The 19,737-nt window shown below is 39.9% G+C and overlaps 1 protein-coding gene across 11 annotated transcripts in view; it reads right to left on the bottom strand.

Moving 5' to 3' along the window:
- tead1b (TEA domain family member 1b) overlaps nt 1-19,737 on the bottom strand; it is a 61,290-nt gene that overhangs the window by 3,981 nt on the left and 37,572 nt on the right. For 3 of the 11 annotated variants that reach the window (XM_030081827.1, XM_030081837.1, XM_030081888.1), the window contains 10 exons: nt 12,084-12,148; nt 9,259-9,474; nt 7,486-7,497; nt 6,279-6,410; nt 5,938-5,984; nt 5,700-5,761; nt 4,378-4,502; nt 2,707-2,880; nt 1,427-1,567; nt 1,146-1,298 (listed from right to left, as the gene is read on the bottom strand). In XM_030081827.1, coding sequence (XP_029937687.1) covers nt 1,146-1,298; nt 1,427-1,567; nt 2,707-2,880; nt 4,378-4,502; nt 5,700-5,761; nt 5,938-5,984; nt 6,279-6,410; nt 7,486-7,497; nt 9,259-9,474; nt 12,084-12,148 — 1,127 coding nt within the window. The remainder of the gene's footprint in view (nt 1-1,145; nt 1,299-1,426; nt 1,568-2,706; nt 2,881-4,377; nt 4,503-5,699; nt 5,762-5,937; nt 5,985-6,278; nt 6,411-7,485; nt 7,498-9,258; nt 9,475-12,083; nt 12,149-19,737) is intronic. The other 8 variants (XM_030081871.1, XM_030081906.1, XM_030081862.1 and 5 more) reach the window with 5 other exon arrangements.

Genomic DNA, 19,737 nt, shown 5'->3' with positions numbered 1-19,737 from the left:
TGTTCTCCTATTTATTAAACACTTACTTCTATATGTCTATATGTGTCTACATGTATCAGAGAGTTAAATTTAGTGCTTTTTAAGACCTTCTCAGGATTGGTTTTAACATGGTTTCATACTGGGCAAAATCATCTTTTTGTTGGTTAAATGAACATTGCAGCTGAGTGTAAAGGTGAGTACTGTATATTTGGTCTTGTGTGGAGGTCAGTTTTAGGTCGGTTATAGACTACATAATCTCAACAGACTCCTTTACCTTACATAGCAGTGGCTGCTGGAAAATCTAACCTGGACTCTTTCTTTGTTTAAAAAAAAAAAAAAAAAAAAAAAAAAAAAAAAAAGGCCAAAACATTTTCTGATTTCTCTCTACAGATGCCCAAGTGAATAATCTGGTCTCTTATGTGCATGTGGAAATTAAGACCTCCTGAATTAAAATTTTAAGACTATTTAATGACTTTAAGGCCTAATATTTATTAAAATGAATTTAAGATATTATAAGACTTCTTAAGGACCAGAAGACAGCCTGTTAATTAAGACAGAGCCTATTTTATACCTGCATTTGTGCTCTGACTCCTTCAGAAATTCATACTGTTATCGACCATTACAGGTGGGATGATAACAGCTGTCATTATTGGCCACAAATAAAAAAAAACAAACATATTGTTCCATGCCTGGTTATCACTCACAAAGCAGTGCAACAAGACAGTGACTTCTAAAAGAAACTGGGCACTGTTTTGAATGCACATAACCGTATGCATCGGAGAAAAAGGGCATTTTACGCTTTTGTTCCTGCTGTCTCAGTAATGGAGAATGAGACTTTAAGACCCCATGTGATGGCTAATAACAGGGGTTCCTGCCCCCTCTTATCCTCCCTCCATGCCTCCCCTGCAGATAATGAGGCTCCTCATGCCGCGTTTCATCCCCTGTGGAATGTGAGGAATGTAGGACGCGGGAGAGGAACTCATCTCAACACCTAGTCAGAAAACTCCTCTTTTTCAAGCTGGCGGGAGCCACCAGCATCCACCAACACACCCACACACTCACACACCCACACAGCAGAGACGGGAGGAATGAGGGCCCTATAGAGGACCTTGCCCGCCGTACTGCTGCTCATTAGGAGGGAAAGTCATTGTGAAAGACATGATTACCAATAAGATAGTGAAGTTCTCCAGCACACTGTTCATCATATATTTCTCTGGCAGATGTTTTAGCTTATGGATGAAGTTGATCATGTATTCACACATAGGAGACCGGCTTATCCTGTAGACAAAGCGTCCATTCTCAAACCGTGCATATTCAGTCTAAAGAAAGAGAGAGAGAGAGGAAAAAAGAGAACAAAAGCGCACGGCATGAGTAACGGGACAAAAATAACGTAGTTATTTTGTTCGTGGAACTGAAACATTTCAATGGTCAATTGTTGAGCCTCTACCTCCACTTTCTCCACCACCTGCTTGCCGAAGGAGCACACCTTCGTCGAACAGGTAATGGTCATATTCTCCGAGCTCTCGTACTGGCTCGTCACTCCGTAGAAAGCTCCTGTGTCGTCCTGAATGTTGCAGTTCAAGTCAGCCTGGGAGCCGCAGAAAAGAAAATATTTAATGGAACATCTCAAGTTGGCAGAACACGTGCACATGAACGGCAAATAAGCATACTGCCTCTAGAAGTGACAAAGGATTTGCAGGAGGAATGCAGCAGGTGTATAAAGAGAGCAAGGTACTAAGTGTGAGGATGTGTGAGGAGGTTCAACTTATGTCACACCACTGGACTCCAACTTTCAGAAGTCAGAGTTAGGTTTGAATGTAGTATTTCGAATTAGTAAAAAAAAAAAACGTTAAATAAAACTCACTGGTCAGAGTCTGATTACAGAGCTGCCCAGGCTATCCACATACATCTAACATCAAATCAGGGCATCTGAATAAGCATGTAAATGCGTCCATACTGGAAACAGGATTCTAAAGAGGATTAAATGAAGTTATGTTAAAAGGCTGATTACAGGGCTGAAAGGGTCTGCTCCCAGAGGGCAGCCTGTCTTTGCCCAGAACATCCTGTTCATTATGGATACAAAAAGAGGAGACATCCTTCTACAACATTCTCCTCCTTCATTAAGCAAAGCAGTTATACATTCATTATTGTGCAGATTCTGCCTTTCATTTGAAATTTAGATTGGTCGGTCACTTCAAAAGGAATTTTGCAGGGACTTGGTCCAAGTGCATACGGCAGTACTTTGTTGACTGCCGCTAGTTAGCATTTTGCATCGGGGAGGAAATACATGCAATGTTTAAACAGCCATTAGGAGTGCAACCAGGTCACTCCATTGTTTTGAGATATTACGCTGAATTAGAGAGCGCTTTGATCACAAGCTCTCCTGCTATGCAAGTCCAAATATAGCAGAGTGCATTCTGTAAACATTAAGAGTGCCGTCTTCTCTGTGCAGACTCTGATTGTGTCCATTCACTGAGGATGAACCTGAATAGATCGTTACTGAACACGATTCAGCTATCAAATGTTTAACAATGTGCTGTTACAACTTCGTGTAGAGATAAACACACTGATATATACAGAAAATATAATAATAATAAAAAAAGATCTGTTTATTCTGAAGATCAATTTGAACCTGTGAAGACATGTTCAAATAATATCTGAAATATATCCTTTCTATTCAGCAAAATAAGAGCAAATACCGGAGACAAATAACATAATGACACTCACCCAGAATTTTATGAGGAAGAAGGAATTCTGGGGACCTTTGCCAAAAAGCTCCTTCAGCCCTCCTTTCTTTTCAGGGAATTTGTCATAAATCTGACGAATGTCCACCGACTCTAGCAGGGCATCACTGTAGGAATGGTTCGTCTGGCCGATATGCACAAAGAGGTGCTTGTTGTACTGAAAAAATAAACATGGTTTTACAGACAGGTTTAAAAGCAAAAACAACAATAAACTATTCAGGTTTCTAAAGCTGCAGTTCAGAGTAATACGGATAAATACATGTGTCTGAATTTGAGACCTAAACAGAATGGCAATGTAGGCCTTTAAATGATCCAAGACTCAGACCGTTATGGATTTCATGATCTTTTGATCACAGAATGAGCACAAGGTCAGCCAGTCTCTACAAGAACTGTGAGAATTTGCATTTCTGCACGATCCCTGCAATTTTTCAGCTAAAAAGGCATAACTGGAAGAATGCTGTGTGTGTTTATGTGTGTGAGTGCGCTTGCTTAAGAAACTGTTGAAGAGGGTGAGATGCGTGAGATGTGTGTGTCTGTGTGTGAATTTTTCCTGTTTATTACAGTATTAGACCACTAATGATAAACTCTAACGATGAGAAATAGGCCTGTGCAACAACATTCCAGATATATAAATTGGATTTGTCTGTGTGAATGTCTGAAGACTTTAGCAACATTTCTTTTTTTTATGATGTACATGTTAGGCAAGGACCCAAAATAAAACAATTTAACTGAAATACACAAACCAAGCGCAGCTGCTTCATACATTTTTTTTTTAATCTCAGAAAACTCACAGCTGCAGTCTCCTCACTAAATATTTCTAATAACGAGTGAGAACAAATATTTTTCCCTGTGCATCTGTTGTCGGATTCATACTATGTCAGCCGATCCCATTTCTCTAACAAGTTCACTGTTTTCATCCGAGGGCATTTTGATAAAAGTAAACACACATCAAATGGAAAATGTGCTCTGATACATTTCAAACATGTGAGGTATATCCAAAAACAGGAGCAATACCGGCAATTCAGGGAATATCCTAACAGCCATTATCATGGGGCCCTTGTCCTCGCTGCAGCCGTATCAAATTCTATCATGGGGTTGTTTCAAAGTCGCTGCTGCACTTAAGTTCAAGAGCAGTTTCAGTGCAATCTTTCCACCATGTAGCCTTCAGGGCAATGCAACTATTTCAAATATTAAGCTAAATATAAGATTAATGGCTGTTGTCATGTGGTATCAATAACAAAATAGAATTATCAGGAAAATGTAGACAAACATTGATGGATTGCTCCCATCTAAAGCAAACAATAAAAAATGTGAGGCTCAGACTTACGCCTGCTGATTTGTGTACCTTTTCAAATAACATTCAGTGGTTTGTTTCTGTGGGGTTGATTGCCTTACAAAGCCTCAGTCTCCAGTGTAAATATAGTCTGGCATGCCTTTAAGAAATTGATTAATATATATTCATTTATTAATGGTTCAGGTTTCTTGCAACCAGACCAGGCTTCTCTTCTTTGAGATTGTTTTGGCCTGCTCTCAGCTGACTCTGTGCCTGGGAAACTGTCCCTGTGTGCACAGGGGAAATGACTGGATGATAAGAGGCGGGAATAAATACTATAAGATAGCAATTCTCTATGGTGTAGCATGGCGCTCTACTCACTGAGTCTGGGTCTCTCTGTTGCTCTAGGAAGGCGGAGAACTCCACCAATCGGAGTTTGGATGTACCAATGGAGCGGCCCTGCCATGCTGGTGCCGTGGGTGCTTGAGCTGCTGTGGGCTCATAGCCTGCAGTAACACCAAAACAAGTGCCTTCAAACAGCTGCAACCTCTAAATGGGTTGTAAAACAGCACAGGTTCAACGTGTTCCTTTAAAAAAAATAAAATGCTTTAAGAAATCATGGCTTCACATCAGCAAATCAGAATTCCATGTCATGTTCAAGATGCAGTGTCAGAGCTTTTGGTGAAGGGTTTCAGCAAGTAGAGGTTTGTTTGGTTAAGTTCTCTTTAATGCTAGTCCTAGGTACCCATTCAGTCAGTCATTTTCTAATAGCAAAAAGGCCCAGCGTTACACAAATTGCACAACCAAATGAAATGAAGTAAGTGCCTCTGTATGAATTACAGCTCTGATTTTTGTGGCCTAATTTGATGCTAGATTTTCATGTCACAGCCACACAGAACAGGATTTTAAATGGGATTCACTGATTGCCCCCTTTTGATTCATAGCATATTAAGCAATTATTAAACACTTAAAATCTTACAAACTGCTTCTTTGATGCAAGTCAAAAGATAAACAAACCCAAATAGAAAACAACTTTTGTAAGTTACAAAATTGAACTCCACTAAGGGAAAAAAAAAAAAAATCACGCTCAATGAGATTGATCCAAACTTGGTCTTATTCCAATGTCAAATCTCAGTGTTCACTTTGCTGCCTGCACTAGACAAGTTGCTCTCTGCTCCATCATCATAGTAAGCTCCTCAAGGAAGATGTCTCTCTCTCTATCAACAAGTTTTGTTAACTGCAAGGGAATCTGGTATTTGTCATTGTGAATTAAAAGGGACAGAGGGTTCGAATGGAGAGTGTCTGACATGTTTCACACTGAGCAGGGAACTGCTCAAACAGAGGGAGGGCAAGTTTGACATAACCACCTATTATTGTTTGAAATTACTATTACCACATTGGACAAAGAGGTGGAGAGAAAATATAAAGAGCAAGGCACATGTCTAAGTTTAGAGTAAAGCCTTAAAGGCAGCTAGAGCTCTAAAAGGCAGTGCTATTTGCTGCAGAGACCACCCTTTTAATATGCACCTTCCTTTCAGTAAGACTAACATTAAGCAGATTTTTTTTCTGTCATCTAAAAGCCTGTTCCAATGGAAACTGCTGTGGTGCATTATATGCACAAAAGCGATATTTCCAGACTCAGCAAATAATCGTCATGAGCAAGGTGATTTTTCCTTTCACGTTTTTATCTGGTAAAATCTCACTTGAAATCGCCGTTGTGACTGCTGGCTGGATAGGATAGGCTTGCTGGGCGAAAGGCTTAATGCTGAAATATAACAACAGAAAAAAAATATTAACACCACAAAGCACTGAATGCATTAATTTTGACAAAGTAAAAGCTGCATGAAACAAGTATAGTTCACCCAGTCATCCAGTTATCTCCTCTGGAGGGTGGGTATAACTTTAGTTTTCTTTTTTCTGAGAAGAGAATATCATACTCACTCTTGTGAGGATCCTGGCTGGCCAGTGGAAATCATGCCCTGCCAAAACTAGAGAATTAGATAAATAAATAGACAACAAGGAGCAAATGACAAAAAAAAACATCCACTCATGTTAGAAACTGTTAGAAACAAGATCAAAACGGCTCTTAGAACCACGTTCGATAGATGCAGTTATCTCGACTACCATTCCTTTTGATCGTGCGCTTATCTGATAGGGGCAGTTGTGCAAAGCTGTGGTGTGTAATGTGATTTGGCCAGGGTGTCAGTGTGGTTGGCCCCGTGGCCGCCCTCGGTGGAGCTGGACAGGCTGGATCAATAGTAGGGTGCCAGTGGGGCTCTTACCCCTGCTCCAGGGAAGGCTGGGCGTGGGATGCCTGGCAGGCCCAGCTTGTTGTGAATAGCAGTCGCAGAGACGATCTGAGCTGAGGACATGGAAGCCATGCTCTGGAGGGCTTTGTCCTTCACGGTCTGGTCCTTTAAAAGCAGTCACAAAAGGCTTAGCACTCACAGAGGAGGGGGGCTGGGGCACGGTGCAGAAGCAGCAACAACCACACTCTAAACAACACGCTGAAAGCACTACTGACCTCTCTCCCACAATGGTAAACAGCAAGCAGGTTAAAGAGGGTACATCACCATAGCTATTTACGTGTAGTTTTCAAAAAAGGAATGTGCCAAACAATGAGAATTGAATTCCTATATATAATGATTAATGCTGGTATGCACTTACAAGAAAGTTAGCTTGTTGACTAATCCACCACTAAAATATGTCAATAAAACCTCATTCACTGGCACTTCTATCAAGGCTGCATTTGCCTGCATGTCAAAACACATCCAAACATTGTAGAAGAATTAAGCTGAAGGACACAAGTCCCACTTGGTTAAGAGTCTTTTTGCAGCTCCCATTAGTCCCTCTTTTTTGTCTATCAGATGTTAGATGTTTCAAATTAATAGTGTACATGTATGTAAATGCCAGGCTTTGAGGTTGCTAAACTCTCAAGATGAACTCAATTTAAACTAAGTGTTTTTTTTTTTTTTTTTTCCACTGAAGGCCAAATAAGTACATTTTGGAACTGTGGATTAAGTAGAGCCAAAAAGGCCAGAAGAAGCCAGCAAAAGAGCACCACAAATTGTCATATTTTGGACACAATCCTTAGTTAATGTAAATTAGTGTGCTCATGTAAAGTCACACAAGCCCCCGTTACATTCAACATAAATACTGTAGTAGAGTGCATACCTGTCCCACCCGTACAGCACTAGCAGCCCCATGCAACACTCATTGGTGGCAGAAGCATAAAGGTAAGCATGCTGGCAAGAGCTGCTGGTGGAGCAAAAAAAAAAAAAATACAAAAAAAATACAAAATAAAAAAAAGCTACAGCATGATGACAGTATAATGACACACAGAGATGTCAAAAGACTGGGGAGACACTGGGCAGCAGCTGTGGCACCACTACGGCAGAAGCGCGGATGCTAAACTAGCAGCTGGAGGAAGATGCAGGCCCTGGCTGAAGCTGGGCAATGAGCACAGACAGAAAATAAATGCATACTTACCATACTTGTGACCTAAATACAAACAAACAAGGTTTTATTGTAAATTTGCAATTCATCTGTTCTAAGTTGTTACAGTGTGTGATATGCATAAAAAACTCATACGGTAACAAACATCAGTTCATCATGCTATTTTGATTTATGACTGTCCCACCACCATCATACAGTACAACAAAGACTTCTAATTAATATTTCTAATAAAGGGATTATGAAATTTTGATTTCCAAATGAGCCAGACACAGTGAGTCACCGTGACCGACATTTTGCCCTCTATAATTTTCACAATGTGATCAGTGGTCAGCTATCGTTCGAGACAACACAAGAGAACAGTAACGTAATGACTGTAATTTCACTCAAAATGCCACAGACAAGAGAAGAAACAGCATTTTTTCATCGATACCCCCCAAAATGAAGGGGACACTTGTATTTCTCTTTGCTACTGAACTCTAATTTGCTTTAGATGAGAAGAGACAGAGATTCATACAAAAGCTGTCTGTTTTTACTCAGACAGCCGCCTGTGCCCCTGAAAGACCAGGCATTTATGTCTAGCTGCCTGGCTGACTCTCTCTGTCTCTCTTGACACACACACACACTCACTCTCACACGCGCACACACATTAATGAGGGGCCATTAATCCTTGCTGAATACTGGGAGTGGAGGAAAGTGTGAAAGTCAAAAGTATAGTCGCCTCCCCATGAAAGGATGAAAATGGCATATGGGTGAAGGTAAAAGTGTCCTTTCATATACAAGTATTACCTTATAAAATGCCCTAAATTGCAGGTCAATATAATTCAACATTACTCCTTTCACAATGGGTTTTGCCGTTTTAATCTGTCATTTTCAAAGTGTTTCTTTAGTGATTTTAACAGATTTTCAAAATTGCTGAAATAACTGACGAGAGTGCTTTGAGACGGCGATATCTGAGCTGGTAGGAAGGAAAAGCAACTGACAGCCATGTCATTGTGAGAGCCTTGAGTGATCAACAGGCTGAAGACAGGACAAGAAAGCAGGAGAGGGTATTTCAGAAACAGCCAGCTTCACGGCCATTCTCTACTCTGAATGAGCACCACGGAGCCTTTGACAGACGCGAAAAAGTTGGATTACATTGTCAAAGGAAGTAGAAGAGAAAACTCCTCTTCTTTATTATTATTTTTAATATAGACCCCTTTTAACATGCCTTTTTAATTATGTCAGCTTGGTAAGAGATGTAAGCTGACTGATGACCTCTGACCTTCAGCTCTCAGCCACTCACCAACAGCCAATGCATCTTGCCAGCATGCTTCCCATCAAAGACACACAATGCCATCCTGTGATTTTGGGTTTACATCATTATTATAAATAGGCATAGAGAAGAGAGGGGAAAAAAAATCTGCAAACTACCAGTACCATTTGCTTTGAAGTGTTTGATACTGAGCCTTTTTTTATTGTTGGCAAAATTTATAATGCACCAGGTTGTTTTCACATTCAAATAATACTGAACATGAACATGTTTAACTTCTTTTGTAACACCAAATGATGGATATGATGCACAGTTCTCAAAGCAAAGGCACTTGCTAAATGAATAAATGAAGAAGAAAGTAGACAGCGACAGTGATAGTGTGTTTGGGTGAGCAATGGACTGAGAAAGAGGGGGGGTTAGAAACTCTGAACAGACTATGATAAGCAGAGAATCTGGGTTAGGGGGAAATCAGAGCGCCAGGCATTCACTCTGTCACCACGGGAAACAGGAAGTAAGACGCACAGCAACCACAAGCCCAAAAGCAGAAAAGCGCATACCTTTAGCTTGGAATGAAACTCACGAGATTTCCTTCTGGCAAGAACCTGAATGTGACTAGACACCTGCGGGGTAGGGGAGGGGAGGAAAACAAAGGAACAGCCTGTAACCATGGCAATGAAAAGCCCCCTGCAACTGGGCAAAGCCAGACGTACCTTAATGGCAGCTTGGATTTCTCGAACTTTCTTTCTTGCTAAGACCTGTATGTGACTAGACACCTCCATTAAAAAAAAAAAAAAAAAAAAAAAAAAAAAAGAGAAAAGGGGGGAAAAAAAAACAAGAAAAACCAAAAAAGTACAAAGTGGATTACACATCTCTTTGTTGAAAACACTTCAGGGAGATCAGCTCTACAACAGAAGCATCTCCAAACCACACACCAAGCTCACAGCCAATAAAGCATTATGCTGTCTGTTGTCGTCACTTAAGTGAACTGATTAAGGAGGATGCAGGCCCCTTTAGCACACATTAAGAGCGCGCAGATGTGATCTGCTGTGTACTGAATGAGAATTGGCTGGTCCCGCGCTCTCGAGGGAGCTGGGTAAGGCATTTCACTGGCCAAGTTCGTCTTGAACGTTCGCACAGTCCAAAAATATTTCATGTTCTCGTATGAAATATTCAGCAGAGCAAATCGTCGTTCCGAGGGAAGTAATGTGTGTTCACCCGGTTCATCACAGTGTGTGTGCATGTTGTGCGGGGTGGAGTTCCTTTCTCCTCTCGTATTAATCAGGCGAATCACACCCATGGTGGGTATGCTAACAAGAGTGGAGTGGGTTAATAGGAACAGTGTCATCCCAGGCTCTACAGCACTGGGGTTGGCTAAGCACTTTCTCTTCTGGTGAGCATCTGGGAAATATTCATATTCCAACAAATTTATTACTATTGAACTTCAAATCTAACTTTCACATCATGTTATACATTCAAACTAACCACAGCAAGAGAGCTGGACCTGTGTTAATCTGCATTATTGTAGGTAAACAGCTCTCTGGCCATGCTGATTCCCTGCCTAGGGGGAGAGTCACAGAGATGCAAACCACATGGCCTCTCCGGTCCAGACTGATCAATTCACATACAGTGATCAAATGTCACTCTAGGCACAGGCCTGTTATCATTGCCGTCCAAGTCAGTGGTCATATAGGGAATTTCCTGCTCTGAGGGGAGATCAGTGGACCTCGTACTGGCACTGCAGCATCGTCAAAGCTGCTCAGTGATGGGCAATTTGAACGGAAGATTCAACACCGTCCTCTAATTTATGGAAGAGATATAAAGACTGTGTAAGAAGGGATGATGTTTTGTTAACCAACATCACTGCACCAGTGAAATACTTGCTATTGTTTTCAGAGTATTTATCAGTTCATTATTTAAGAAGTCTCTTGTGTTAAGTAATGAATGAAATAATATTTACGTGTGACAGCACAAAATATTGTAATCGATAGGGCTGGGACATGTCAGGGACGTCCTGATACGATTCGATTCATAATACTTGGGTGACGATTTGATGTATATTGCAATTCTGCAATTATTGTGAGTCGGTATTACAATTTCTTGTAATTTTGGATTTAGATTTTTTAAACACTGGGCTATGAGAAGCTGAATCATAATCCAATGACAATCAAAAGCAAGTCAGTCAAATTTATTTCAGCTTTTAAAGTTTATTCCAGGCTTCAATACAGAAAATGAACACTGAAAGTCATGTTATTTTTTTCTTGTTGTCTTTCTCATGATCTGCATGATTTGCGTGATGCCGCTAGAAGCAGATCTTTGAGTCATAACATAAACATTTATTTCCATCTCAAATAAAAAAAAAAATCATTAAAGAAAAGAACTGTGATTTGTAAATGAATCCATTTTTCCCCCTCATCCAAAGTAATTTATTTATTTATCCCTCATGTACTCTCAGACAACAACAGTGACGACTCTGCTGTGGAACCTCAATAATTCAGTCACATTAAAAAACACTGGCAGCTGTTTTTGCACATGCAGAATTATTGTTGATGCATTTATATTTACTGTGTAATAGTCTGTTATACTGTAGAAAGCAAAAAAGAAGAAGAAAAAAAAGCATTCCTGCAAGGAGTTGGCACCTGTTAATAGCTTTCAAAAAAGGAGAAGCAAAACATCTGAAATGTAACCACTGCCAGTTTCTCCTGTACAAATGCACAGCTACAGTCCTGTCTGTCCATGTCATGTAAGTGCAGTCGAGGCTGATCACTTTGGGAACCCCGTATTCCAAGAACATGTGTTCATGCAGGACTACAGGGACAGAGGGGTGTTGTCGGCCTCAGAGGACCCCTCTGCACTGTTTACATCCAAGCAGGGCTGGGCGATAACAGACAAAATGAAATCTCACAACATCCTTGACTGAATACCTCAAAAATTGATACTGCGACTATTAGTACTTTCATAAGATATTTGCACACCAGATATTTTCAGTAAACAGTCATTAGTAATGTTGTTGTGATGACCAGAGCCAAAGAATACAAAAGCTTGAATATCCATGGACAGAAAATTGCCCTTTTCACTGTAATGCAATTTCAATTTAAAAACCAGGCAAACACAACACTTATGCCAGATCATGATATTACAATTATCCAGAATCCCAGACGATATCTAGTTTCATATCATGATATCAATATAACATTGAAATATCGCCCAGCCCTGCCCCCAAGGCATTACCTTGCTACATGCAGCTGAGCATTCTGTGTGTGTGACTAGGTTTGTTTCTTTTCTCTGCAGAAGCAAACGCCAGCAGTCTTTACATATTCATATGTATTTGACGCCCGTTCATATTCATGCAACAGATGCTTGTACATTGCCGCTCTTCTCTTACCTGCTTCCGAGTCCTCGTCTTTCCAGTCCGAAGCTTGATGTATCTGGCTATCAGCTCATTTCGACCTGCGTGAACAAGAAAAAAGAAAGAGAGAAATATATTTGATTTAAAGCAGCCAACACAGCTTGTGTTTTTGTGAACTACTGTAAATCAGTCTTTTTTAACACTACTACTACTGTTAAGAAGAAGAAGAAGAAGGAGAAGAGGAAGAAGAGATTATTGCAGGAAAGAGATCTTAGGGAATTTAAATCATGAAAAAAATAGTGCCATGATTCATTTTTTTCTGTCTTTGATTCCCCATGATAAGTATTCTATTCAAACTTAACACACATGCACATAGTGCGTATTTTTTTTATTATTTTTTTTCCCAAGCAAACCAAAACAGCAATATTAACCGAGGCAAAAAAATTGTAGTTGTGTGCCCCGCCATTTTATTTTATCTTATCATTGCAATCTGTCACAGCCTGTTTACAAAAACACTGTCATTTCCACAGTGGCTGTGTTTGGATGCTCTATTTTATAAACACTAATCAGCTCAATCGTTTGCCTCTTTTTGAGTGGGTGGAATGGAAGATTTTTATATTTGTCACATTTGGTCAAATTTTCCCATTGCTGAAAGAATGTAAAATGTAGCGTGGGAGTGACAAGTTAATTTATGTTTTGAAAATTCCTGAAAAATAGCATACAAAGGTACATTATGTGTCACAGAAAAACAGGCAACTGGTGAGAAATTCAGTTATTTGGATAATGGTGACTCAGCTGGATAATGTGGATATTTTACCAGAGTCAAAGTAAGGACGCCATAACAAGTAAATTCAACTCTGCTTTTCAAGGCACTGAACTGCATCCAACTGTATCAGATCAAATCAAAAATGAATCCACTTGTATCAAATCGCTGATTGGCTGAAACATATATTTCAGTTATTGAATGACTAACTGCAGCAACATACAGAGATTAATTTTGAATTTGTTTTAAGGAGAGACTCAATTAGAAAAACAAAATATCTTTGAATCACAGCTAGCACAAGTAAAGGGCAATTCCCAGAAGGTTTAGAGGCACTCCAGCAGCAACCGCTTGATATTTTTGTCAGAAATTTTGTCACATATTTGTGACTGTAATGAGTGATGTGCATTCAAATGCTTACCAGAAATAAGCACTTTATCAGTCAAAAGAAGACAGAGAGAGATGCCTCGCTCACTCTGCAAGTGTTAGCTTGGCAAGCAAAATGTTACCTGTAATAACAATAATTTTGAATACTGAATTTTAAATAGGTACAAGCTCTTAACACCTTACTATTTAATTCATCATTCTAATAAGGGTTTCAAGCCCAAGACCACCATATTTGGCTATATTCATAATCAGAATTTTTCTAAGTAAAACAGCATACATTCATAGTCATCAGATCTGAAAGCAGTGAGGAACAAAACCTCTACAAACACATTTCAAGTGCAAGCATATCACAAGGTATGTACATCTCACTACAGACAAAACAGATCCGGTTTTCTTGTGAGAACATCATGTTACATTAGCATGAAAAAACTCGCATCAGCACAGCCTTTCAAATTAATCTAATTCAATCTCATTCTCTTCAAAGCCCAGAGCTTTGAAAGGAAACAGACCTTGTCATTCATACTATTACAGAAAATAATGGCAACCGAATATACTGGTTAAAAACAGCGCAGCTCTCACTAAATTATAATTAAAGCATAGCTTTGTAGAGATTTCCAATTAACAGCGGCTCCAAACATTCTTCTGCCCTCAGCTCTGCTCTAATTGCTGTAGCAATGCACATGACCCCTGCTTAGCCTTTTCATATGGTAATAACATGCCGCCAACCCAAAACTATTACACAAATTATAGGTAAGGAGGCACTCTAATTATGTGTCCAGCTGTAGCCATCTAATACCATGGATCTGCTTTACGCCTCTATGTAATGCACCAAGTCCTCAGCATAATGAAACATTTTTTACTTTCACTTCATTCTCAATTAAAGGTCTTACTTATATGCTTCACTTGGGGACCACAATACATTGTATATACACTAATGAGGAATATTTTAGGTAATAACAAAAAAGGCTTTCTCTCTCAAAAGCAGCACATGGATCACATAATGTGATGATGATGTAACATGAACAAATCTGTGAGCTATAATGAGGACAGCAGAATAGACCCACCGTTTAGAGAAAAGCCCTGACTGATATCCTGTCCTGTCTGCCTGTTGTTGCTGTAATGGCAACATAAAAGTAGTTAGCCTGAAGCCTCAACCAGCACTTGTGCTCTACTCAGGTGGGAGCAGAAATGAAAGACAGGGTTGGTCTGGGTAGAGCTGCTTGAATTACACCACATCAGCACCGAGCCCCTACCCCTGTCACTCTTTCTTACTCTGTTCCACAATTTCTCTTCTTTGAAGCTAAAGGTCTCTGGATGCAAGGGACATTTCCAAATAAATTATTCCATTTGGAAGGGCAGCTGTTAAAAAACAGGAAAATCGTCTTTTTCAGGCTGACAGAGTATTAAAAGAACAGCATACACACATATTCAGAAGCACAGTATTTTCTGTACCTTTAACACCTGGCTGTGTGCATGTGTTTGCCACACCTTGACATCTGTTGTTCCCCTCAGAGTGGAGGAGGGGTGAGAGGGATGGGGGGGTGGGGGGTGCCATCAGTTGGAGTTTGTGAAAGGTGGGCCCCAGGGGGAGTTTTGACCCCAAGGCTCTTCACACACTGACCATTTAGGTGAGGCCAGCCTGAGTGAACCCAGTCATGTGACGCCCCAGGTCATGTGACACCCCCTAGGACAAATAAACAACATCTGGGGATTTACAATTCCAGCCTGGTCACCCGGTGTGTCGGCAAGGCAAACTTTACTAGATGAAGCTGCAGCCTTCACTATTCTCAATAATTCACACACTGTGTACACATAACATGACAATACAGGCATTCATGCAAACGCCCGATTCCTAGATCAAAGCACACAAATGGCCAGCTGAAAGCTTGCTTACTGTTGAATAATTCATTCTTTTCACCAGGCTGGAAAAAAAGCTCAGTGGGTCCTGGCCAGCCTGCATTCTTTCTTCTTCCCTGTGTTTGCACAGCAAAACAACATTCACAGGGAAAAAAATGTAACTGTCCACATTCAGGACTAAAAATGTTCTAGACACAATCTGAATCTGAATCTCCCACCTGATACGTGTAAGGTGAATTCAACACACTACTATAGCAAGGTTGCACAAATAAAAAGAGAAAATGTCCCTTTGTGGCAGAGTAAAAAAAAAAGTTACCCCTGTTGAGGTTGGGATTATGCCAAGAATATATGCAGATACTGATAGGATCTTGTTAGTTGCGATGCCAAATCTGATTTGCCCTCCCTATTTGGGTTGATGTTGACTATTCAAAATGCTCTGTGATTTTAAAGTCTCAAAATTAAACTATATTCTAACCTTTTTAACATATTAACTTTGCACTTGGTGCAGTACTGCAGACTTTCAAAATTCAGCTGGAAAAAAATGATACAGGAATGGATGGGTAAGGTCTATTCCATTACATATTAGTTCTGTCTCACAATCATCAGGGCATCAGTCCTAAAGTAGATACAAGGGTGATCCTAAATAAAAACAGGTCAGGCAATGACTGGGATGGGGCATGTACAGCGGCCAATATCCAGAATTCAAAATCCAGACGACTGTTAAAGACAATGGTAAAATTATTGCAATATAACTCACAAATTGGCACATTATTTTTGCTAAATGGGCGGTGACTGACATAAGTTCAAAGTTCATAATACCTCAACAAATTAATTCAGAAATGCTTGTTTTCCTACACTGAGTAATATAGGGAATTAATAAATTTCTGAAAATAGGGGAATCATGCCTGCTTTCACCTGTTAATATTCCTCTTGAGTCAATGATTATAGTATTGAGTTTTATCAATGCTTACCTCAAAAAGATGTGCACATCAATTAATTAACAACAACAACAACGAAAAAGTTTCATATTTCAGATACACACACTGAGGTGATTTCTTCACTGGAAAGAGGATTTAAAACGGGAAATGCCTGGAGTTTATTTTCACTTAAGATGTTGGTTTAACAACAAAAATTTGAATTTAGCAAAACATATATGATTTAGGTTCCTCAGTTTTGCAATATTAAAACATCTGGCAAGGCCCGAGGCTCTTGCCTAGTACCTAACACGACTCCTATTTTATAATTAAACTTTTTATGCAATGAAATATTACTTAATTAGCAAAGCAAATGGATTATTATTGATAATTTTCAATGCAATAGAGTAGTGTTCTTAGCTACAAGCTGTGCATTCAGCCAAAAGAATAGCAATTCTGAAAATACAAGCAACTATTTAAATACAATCTCAAGTTTATCCATTTACATTCAGATCCAGGTTTTCACAATGCTACGTTTTGGATGACATTGTTTTTGCCGGGTGTTAATGAGAGAAAGTAGTTCAGTCAGGAGACTAAGCTGGTTTTCTCACCGGCATGCTTTTCAGAGTTAACCAATTATCAAATGACATGTCAGCTTACCTTGACTAGTTGCTTGTCTAGCTGCCCTGCTTTAACCCACCTCCTCCCCACCTGCTGATGTTGTTCTTATGTTCTATAGGAGGATTGTGCTTATCCCTAGGAAATCTATGTGCTGTGTGCAGGAGCAATTTATGAAATCAAATGTGTGCCGCAGCTAACATAAAAGCAGATCTAGTTCTCTATAGTCAGACTTGCTGCCATGCCACATCAATTAACTAGAAGAGTGCACTCAGTAGAGTGCAGATCTCCGCTAGGCATATTTCCCCTTTTCTAGACCATTGGCTTTTTGTGCTGAGCAAAACTCAGGAGAGACTAAGCAGCCAATTGTATTGTCAAAAGCTTTTCAAAATATAAATTTAAACTACTGTATGATTCAAATGTGATACAGTACAATACAGAAGATATACCGTAACACTCCAAAAGCCTCTCGAGTTAGGTGTTTCTTGTTCTCTCTGTATATTATAAAACACTTTATACCAGTGGTCTGGAACCTCTGGCTCATGAGCCATTTCTAGCTCTTTGCTAGAAATCTTATGACTTTCAATAGAAACATTATAACAGCAAAATTCAACATTTCCTCTCTCTCTCTCTCTCTCTCTCTCTCTCTCTCTCTCAGCAACAGCTGTTTTGCTGAGAATTGGCTGGTCAATCAGTTGGTCCACAAAACATTTCCCCATCCTTTGGCAACCACAGTTTTTGCTATAGGAGGCTGGCATTTGGTGCACGCGTGCGTGTGTGTGTGTGTGTGTGTGTGTGTGTGTGTGTCTGTGTGTGTGGTGTGTGTGTGTGTGTGTGTGTGTGCATGTGTGTGTGTGCGTGTGTGTGTGTGTGTGTGTGTGTGTGTGTGTGTGTGTGTGTGTGTGTGTGTATGTGTGTGATAAAGGTTGGAAAGGCTGGTCATGAGTCAAAGGACAGCTTATTAACTGTTCATACCAACTGGCAAAAAGGGGGTGCAAAGTGGAAGTGGCCTATAACAAAAAGGTATATAACTTCTAAATTGAGTCATGTCATATGGCTAACCTTTGAAGAAACACACACACACACACACACACACACACACACACACCGAAATTGTCATCGGTAACGGTTTGGCTACAGTCATAGATTGACGGTTAACTGCAGACCAACAGACGGACGGACAGATACACACAAGACCAAAGACATGATCTCCTCCCGGCTGCCACCTAGCGGACACAGTAAATGCATTTTCCATACATGAGTAGTCCTGAGGGAAATTGTATTGGGCATGTTCACATGCACAGACAATAAGTTTGTATCACATCTAATGACAGCAGCAACTGCTGTCTTTTTGCACAGCCAGCGGTGACACAGAATCTCTGCTATCCATAATGTCACCAGCACTCCTCACAGTTGACATTCAGTTAATATCTAACAGATTACGTTTGTTGGCAGCTAGTAAGCAAGCCGATCATTGACTATTGCCCACAAGTGATCCCAGACAATGTCTGCAACCAGGTGGAGCCATGAGCAACTTCAGTGCGTCTTGGCCTGGGTAGAGAGGGTCTGTGATGGCTAATATATGAAAAGTAGGCTAATGCCTTACCCCTGGCTATTATGCTAACAAGATATGAGTATTACAATCACTAACATGTTTTAGACTATCTGGTTTTACATCAAAATGTGCTAACAGCATATGTGCCTGGCCTTCTATACGGTCTTTTTGGGACATTTTTGAGAAGTTTCCAAACATGTTATCTAAAAACATTTTAAAGTAATAACATCTTCATATACAGAAAGTAAAATACTTTCTGTAACAGCATGTAACATTATGTACATTGGCATTAGATCATAGGCATGATTTCAGTCATTTGGAAAAAAAAATAAAATAAATAAATAAATAAATAAAAGCAAAACAATGAATTGTGACTAGCACCGTAGCTTAAAGATACAGATGGTTAATTTTACCAGTCTTGCTGGAATAGATTAAGGTAGAAAACGCAGTCTTTAAAATTCTGTTTTATTACACTTAGTGACTTTCAGGAACTCTCAAATCTTGGTGGATACTGATGATAAAACTCAAGAATAATACTAAACAAGAAAACAGTTTTAACTGTGTTTACCATCCCTTTAAGACTCGTGTAAGAGGAGGTGACAAGTTTTACTCATGTTAAAGTTTCTACTCATTGATGACAGAGGTGGATAAAGGTCATGGATTATTAATTGCCTATTTTGTCTGAATCAATTTAACCTATCATGAATATGGTGTGAAATGTAGCTGAAATATGTCATTGGTAGAACATCAACAGGAAGTGCAGGAAATCATTTGGACAGAGCTGAAAATGTCAACTTTGAACTTTGGGCAGTTATTTGAATTATCTGGCCTTTGAGGCTTTCTTACAGCTGACAGCTTTTGCAGATATCTTTAAGTTCCTGTTTAAAATGTAGTTTTACTGTCATTACTAGTTCTGAATGTGAGCCGTTGTACTAGAATTGAGTCAATCCCAGCTGGGTGAGTAAAACCCTGCAGTTTTGGTGAGGGATGGACAGCAGTGAGAGAATTAACTCTTTAAGGGACATTCTTGTCATTCAAAGCAGCAGGAGAGGGATTAGATATTTATAGTGTGACCCCAAAGAGCAGTCATGCTGCTCTGCAGCTGGAGGAGCATGCACTCCTTCCACCTGGCCGGAGTGAACTCTCCGCTGAATCTCAATGACCCTGGAGGTTCTGGGGCATATGAATGGCACTCCACCACCAGCCCACAATGAGATGGTAGTTCAACTTTTCCCCAATTCATCCCCCCAGCAGCTGATTCCTCATTCAGTCAGAAATCCAATTTGGCCTTCAGCATCCTTTCTCCAAGGAACCTGGAACAGGCTCCCTCTGTTGTGAATAACAATAGGCTCTCCGCAGCAGAGTGCACTGTCACAATCCACTGTGGACCAACCTCAGAGGTACCACACCCAGAAACAACTCCCCATAGGACCTCTGGTGTCTAAATCAGCATTTTAGAGATTGAACTAAGCAACTACAGCAACATATACAGTAATTTTAATCTGATTACAAACTAAGAACATGCACACATTCTTTTGTTTTATAAAAAGTAGAGAGGGAAACAGAGAGAGAATAAGCTGACAAACCTGGCTGCAAAGC

The sequence above is a fragment of the Myripristis murdjan genome, chromosome 3, assembly GCF_902150065.1.
Source record: "Myripristis murdjan chromosome 3, fMyrMur1.1, whole genome shotgun sequence".
NCBI classification, from domain to species: domain Eukaryota; kingdom Metazoa; phylum Chordata; class Actinopteri; order Holocentriformes; family Holocentridae; genus Myripristis; species Myripristis murdjan.
This window is presented reverse-complemented; position numbering and strand designations above follow the sequence as displayed.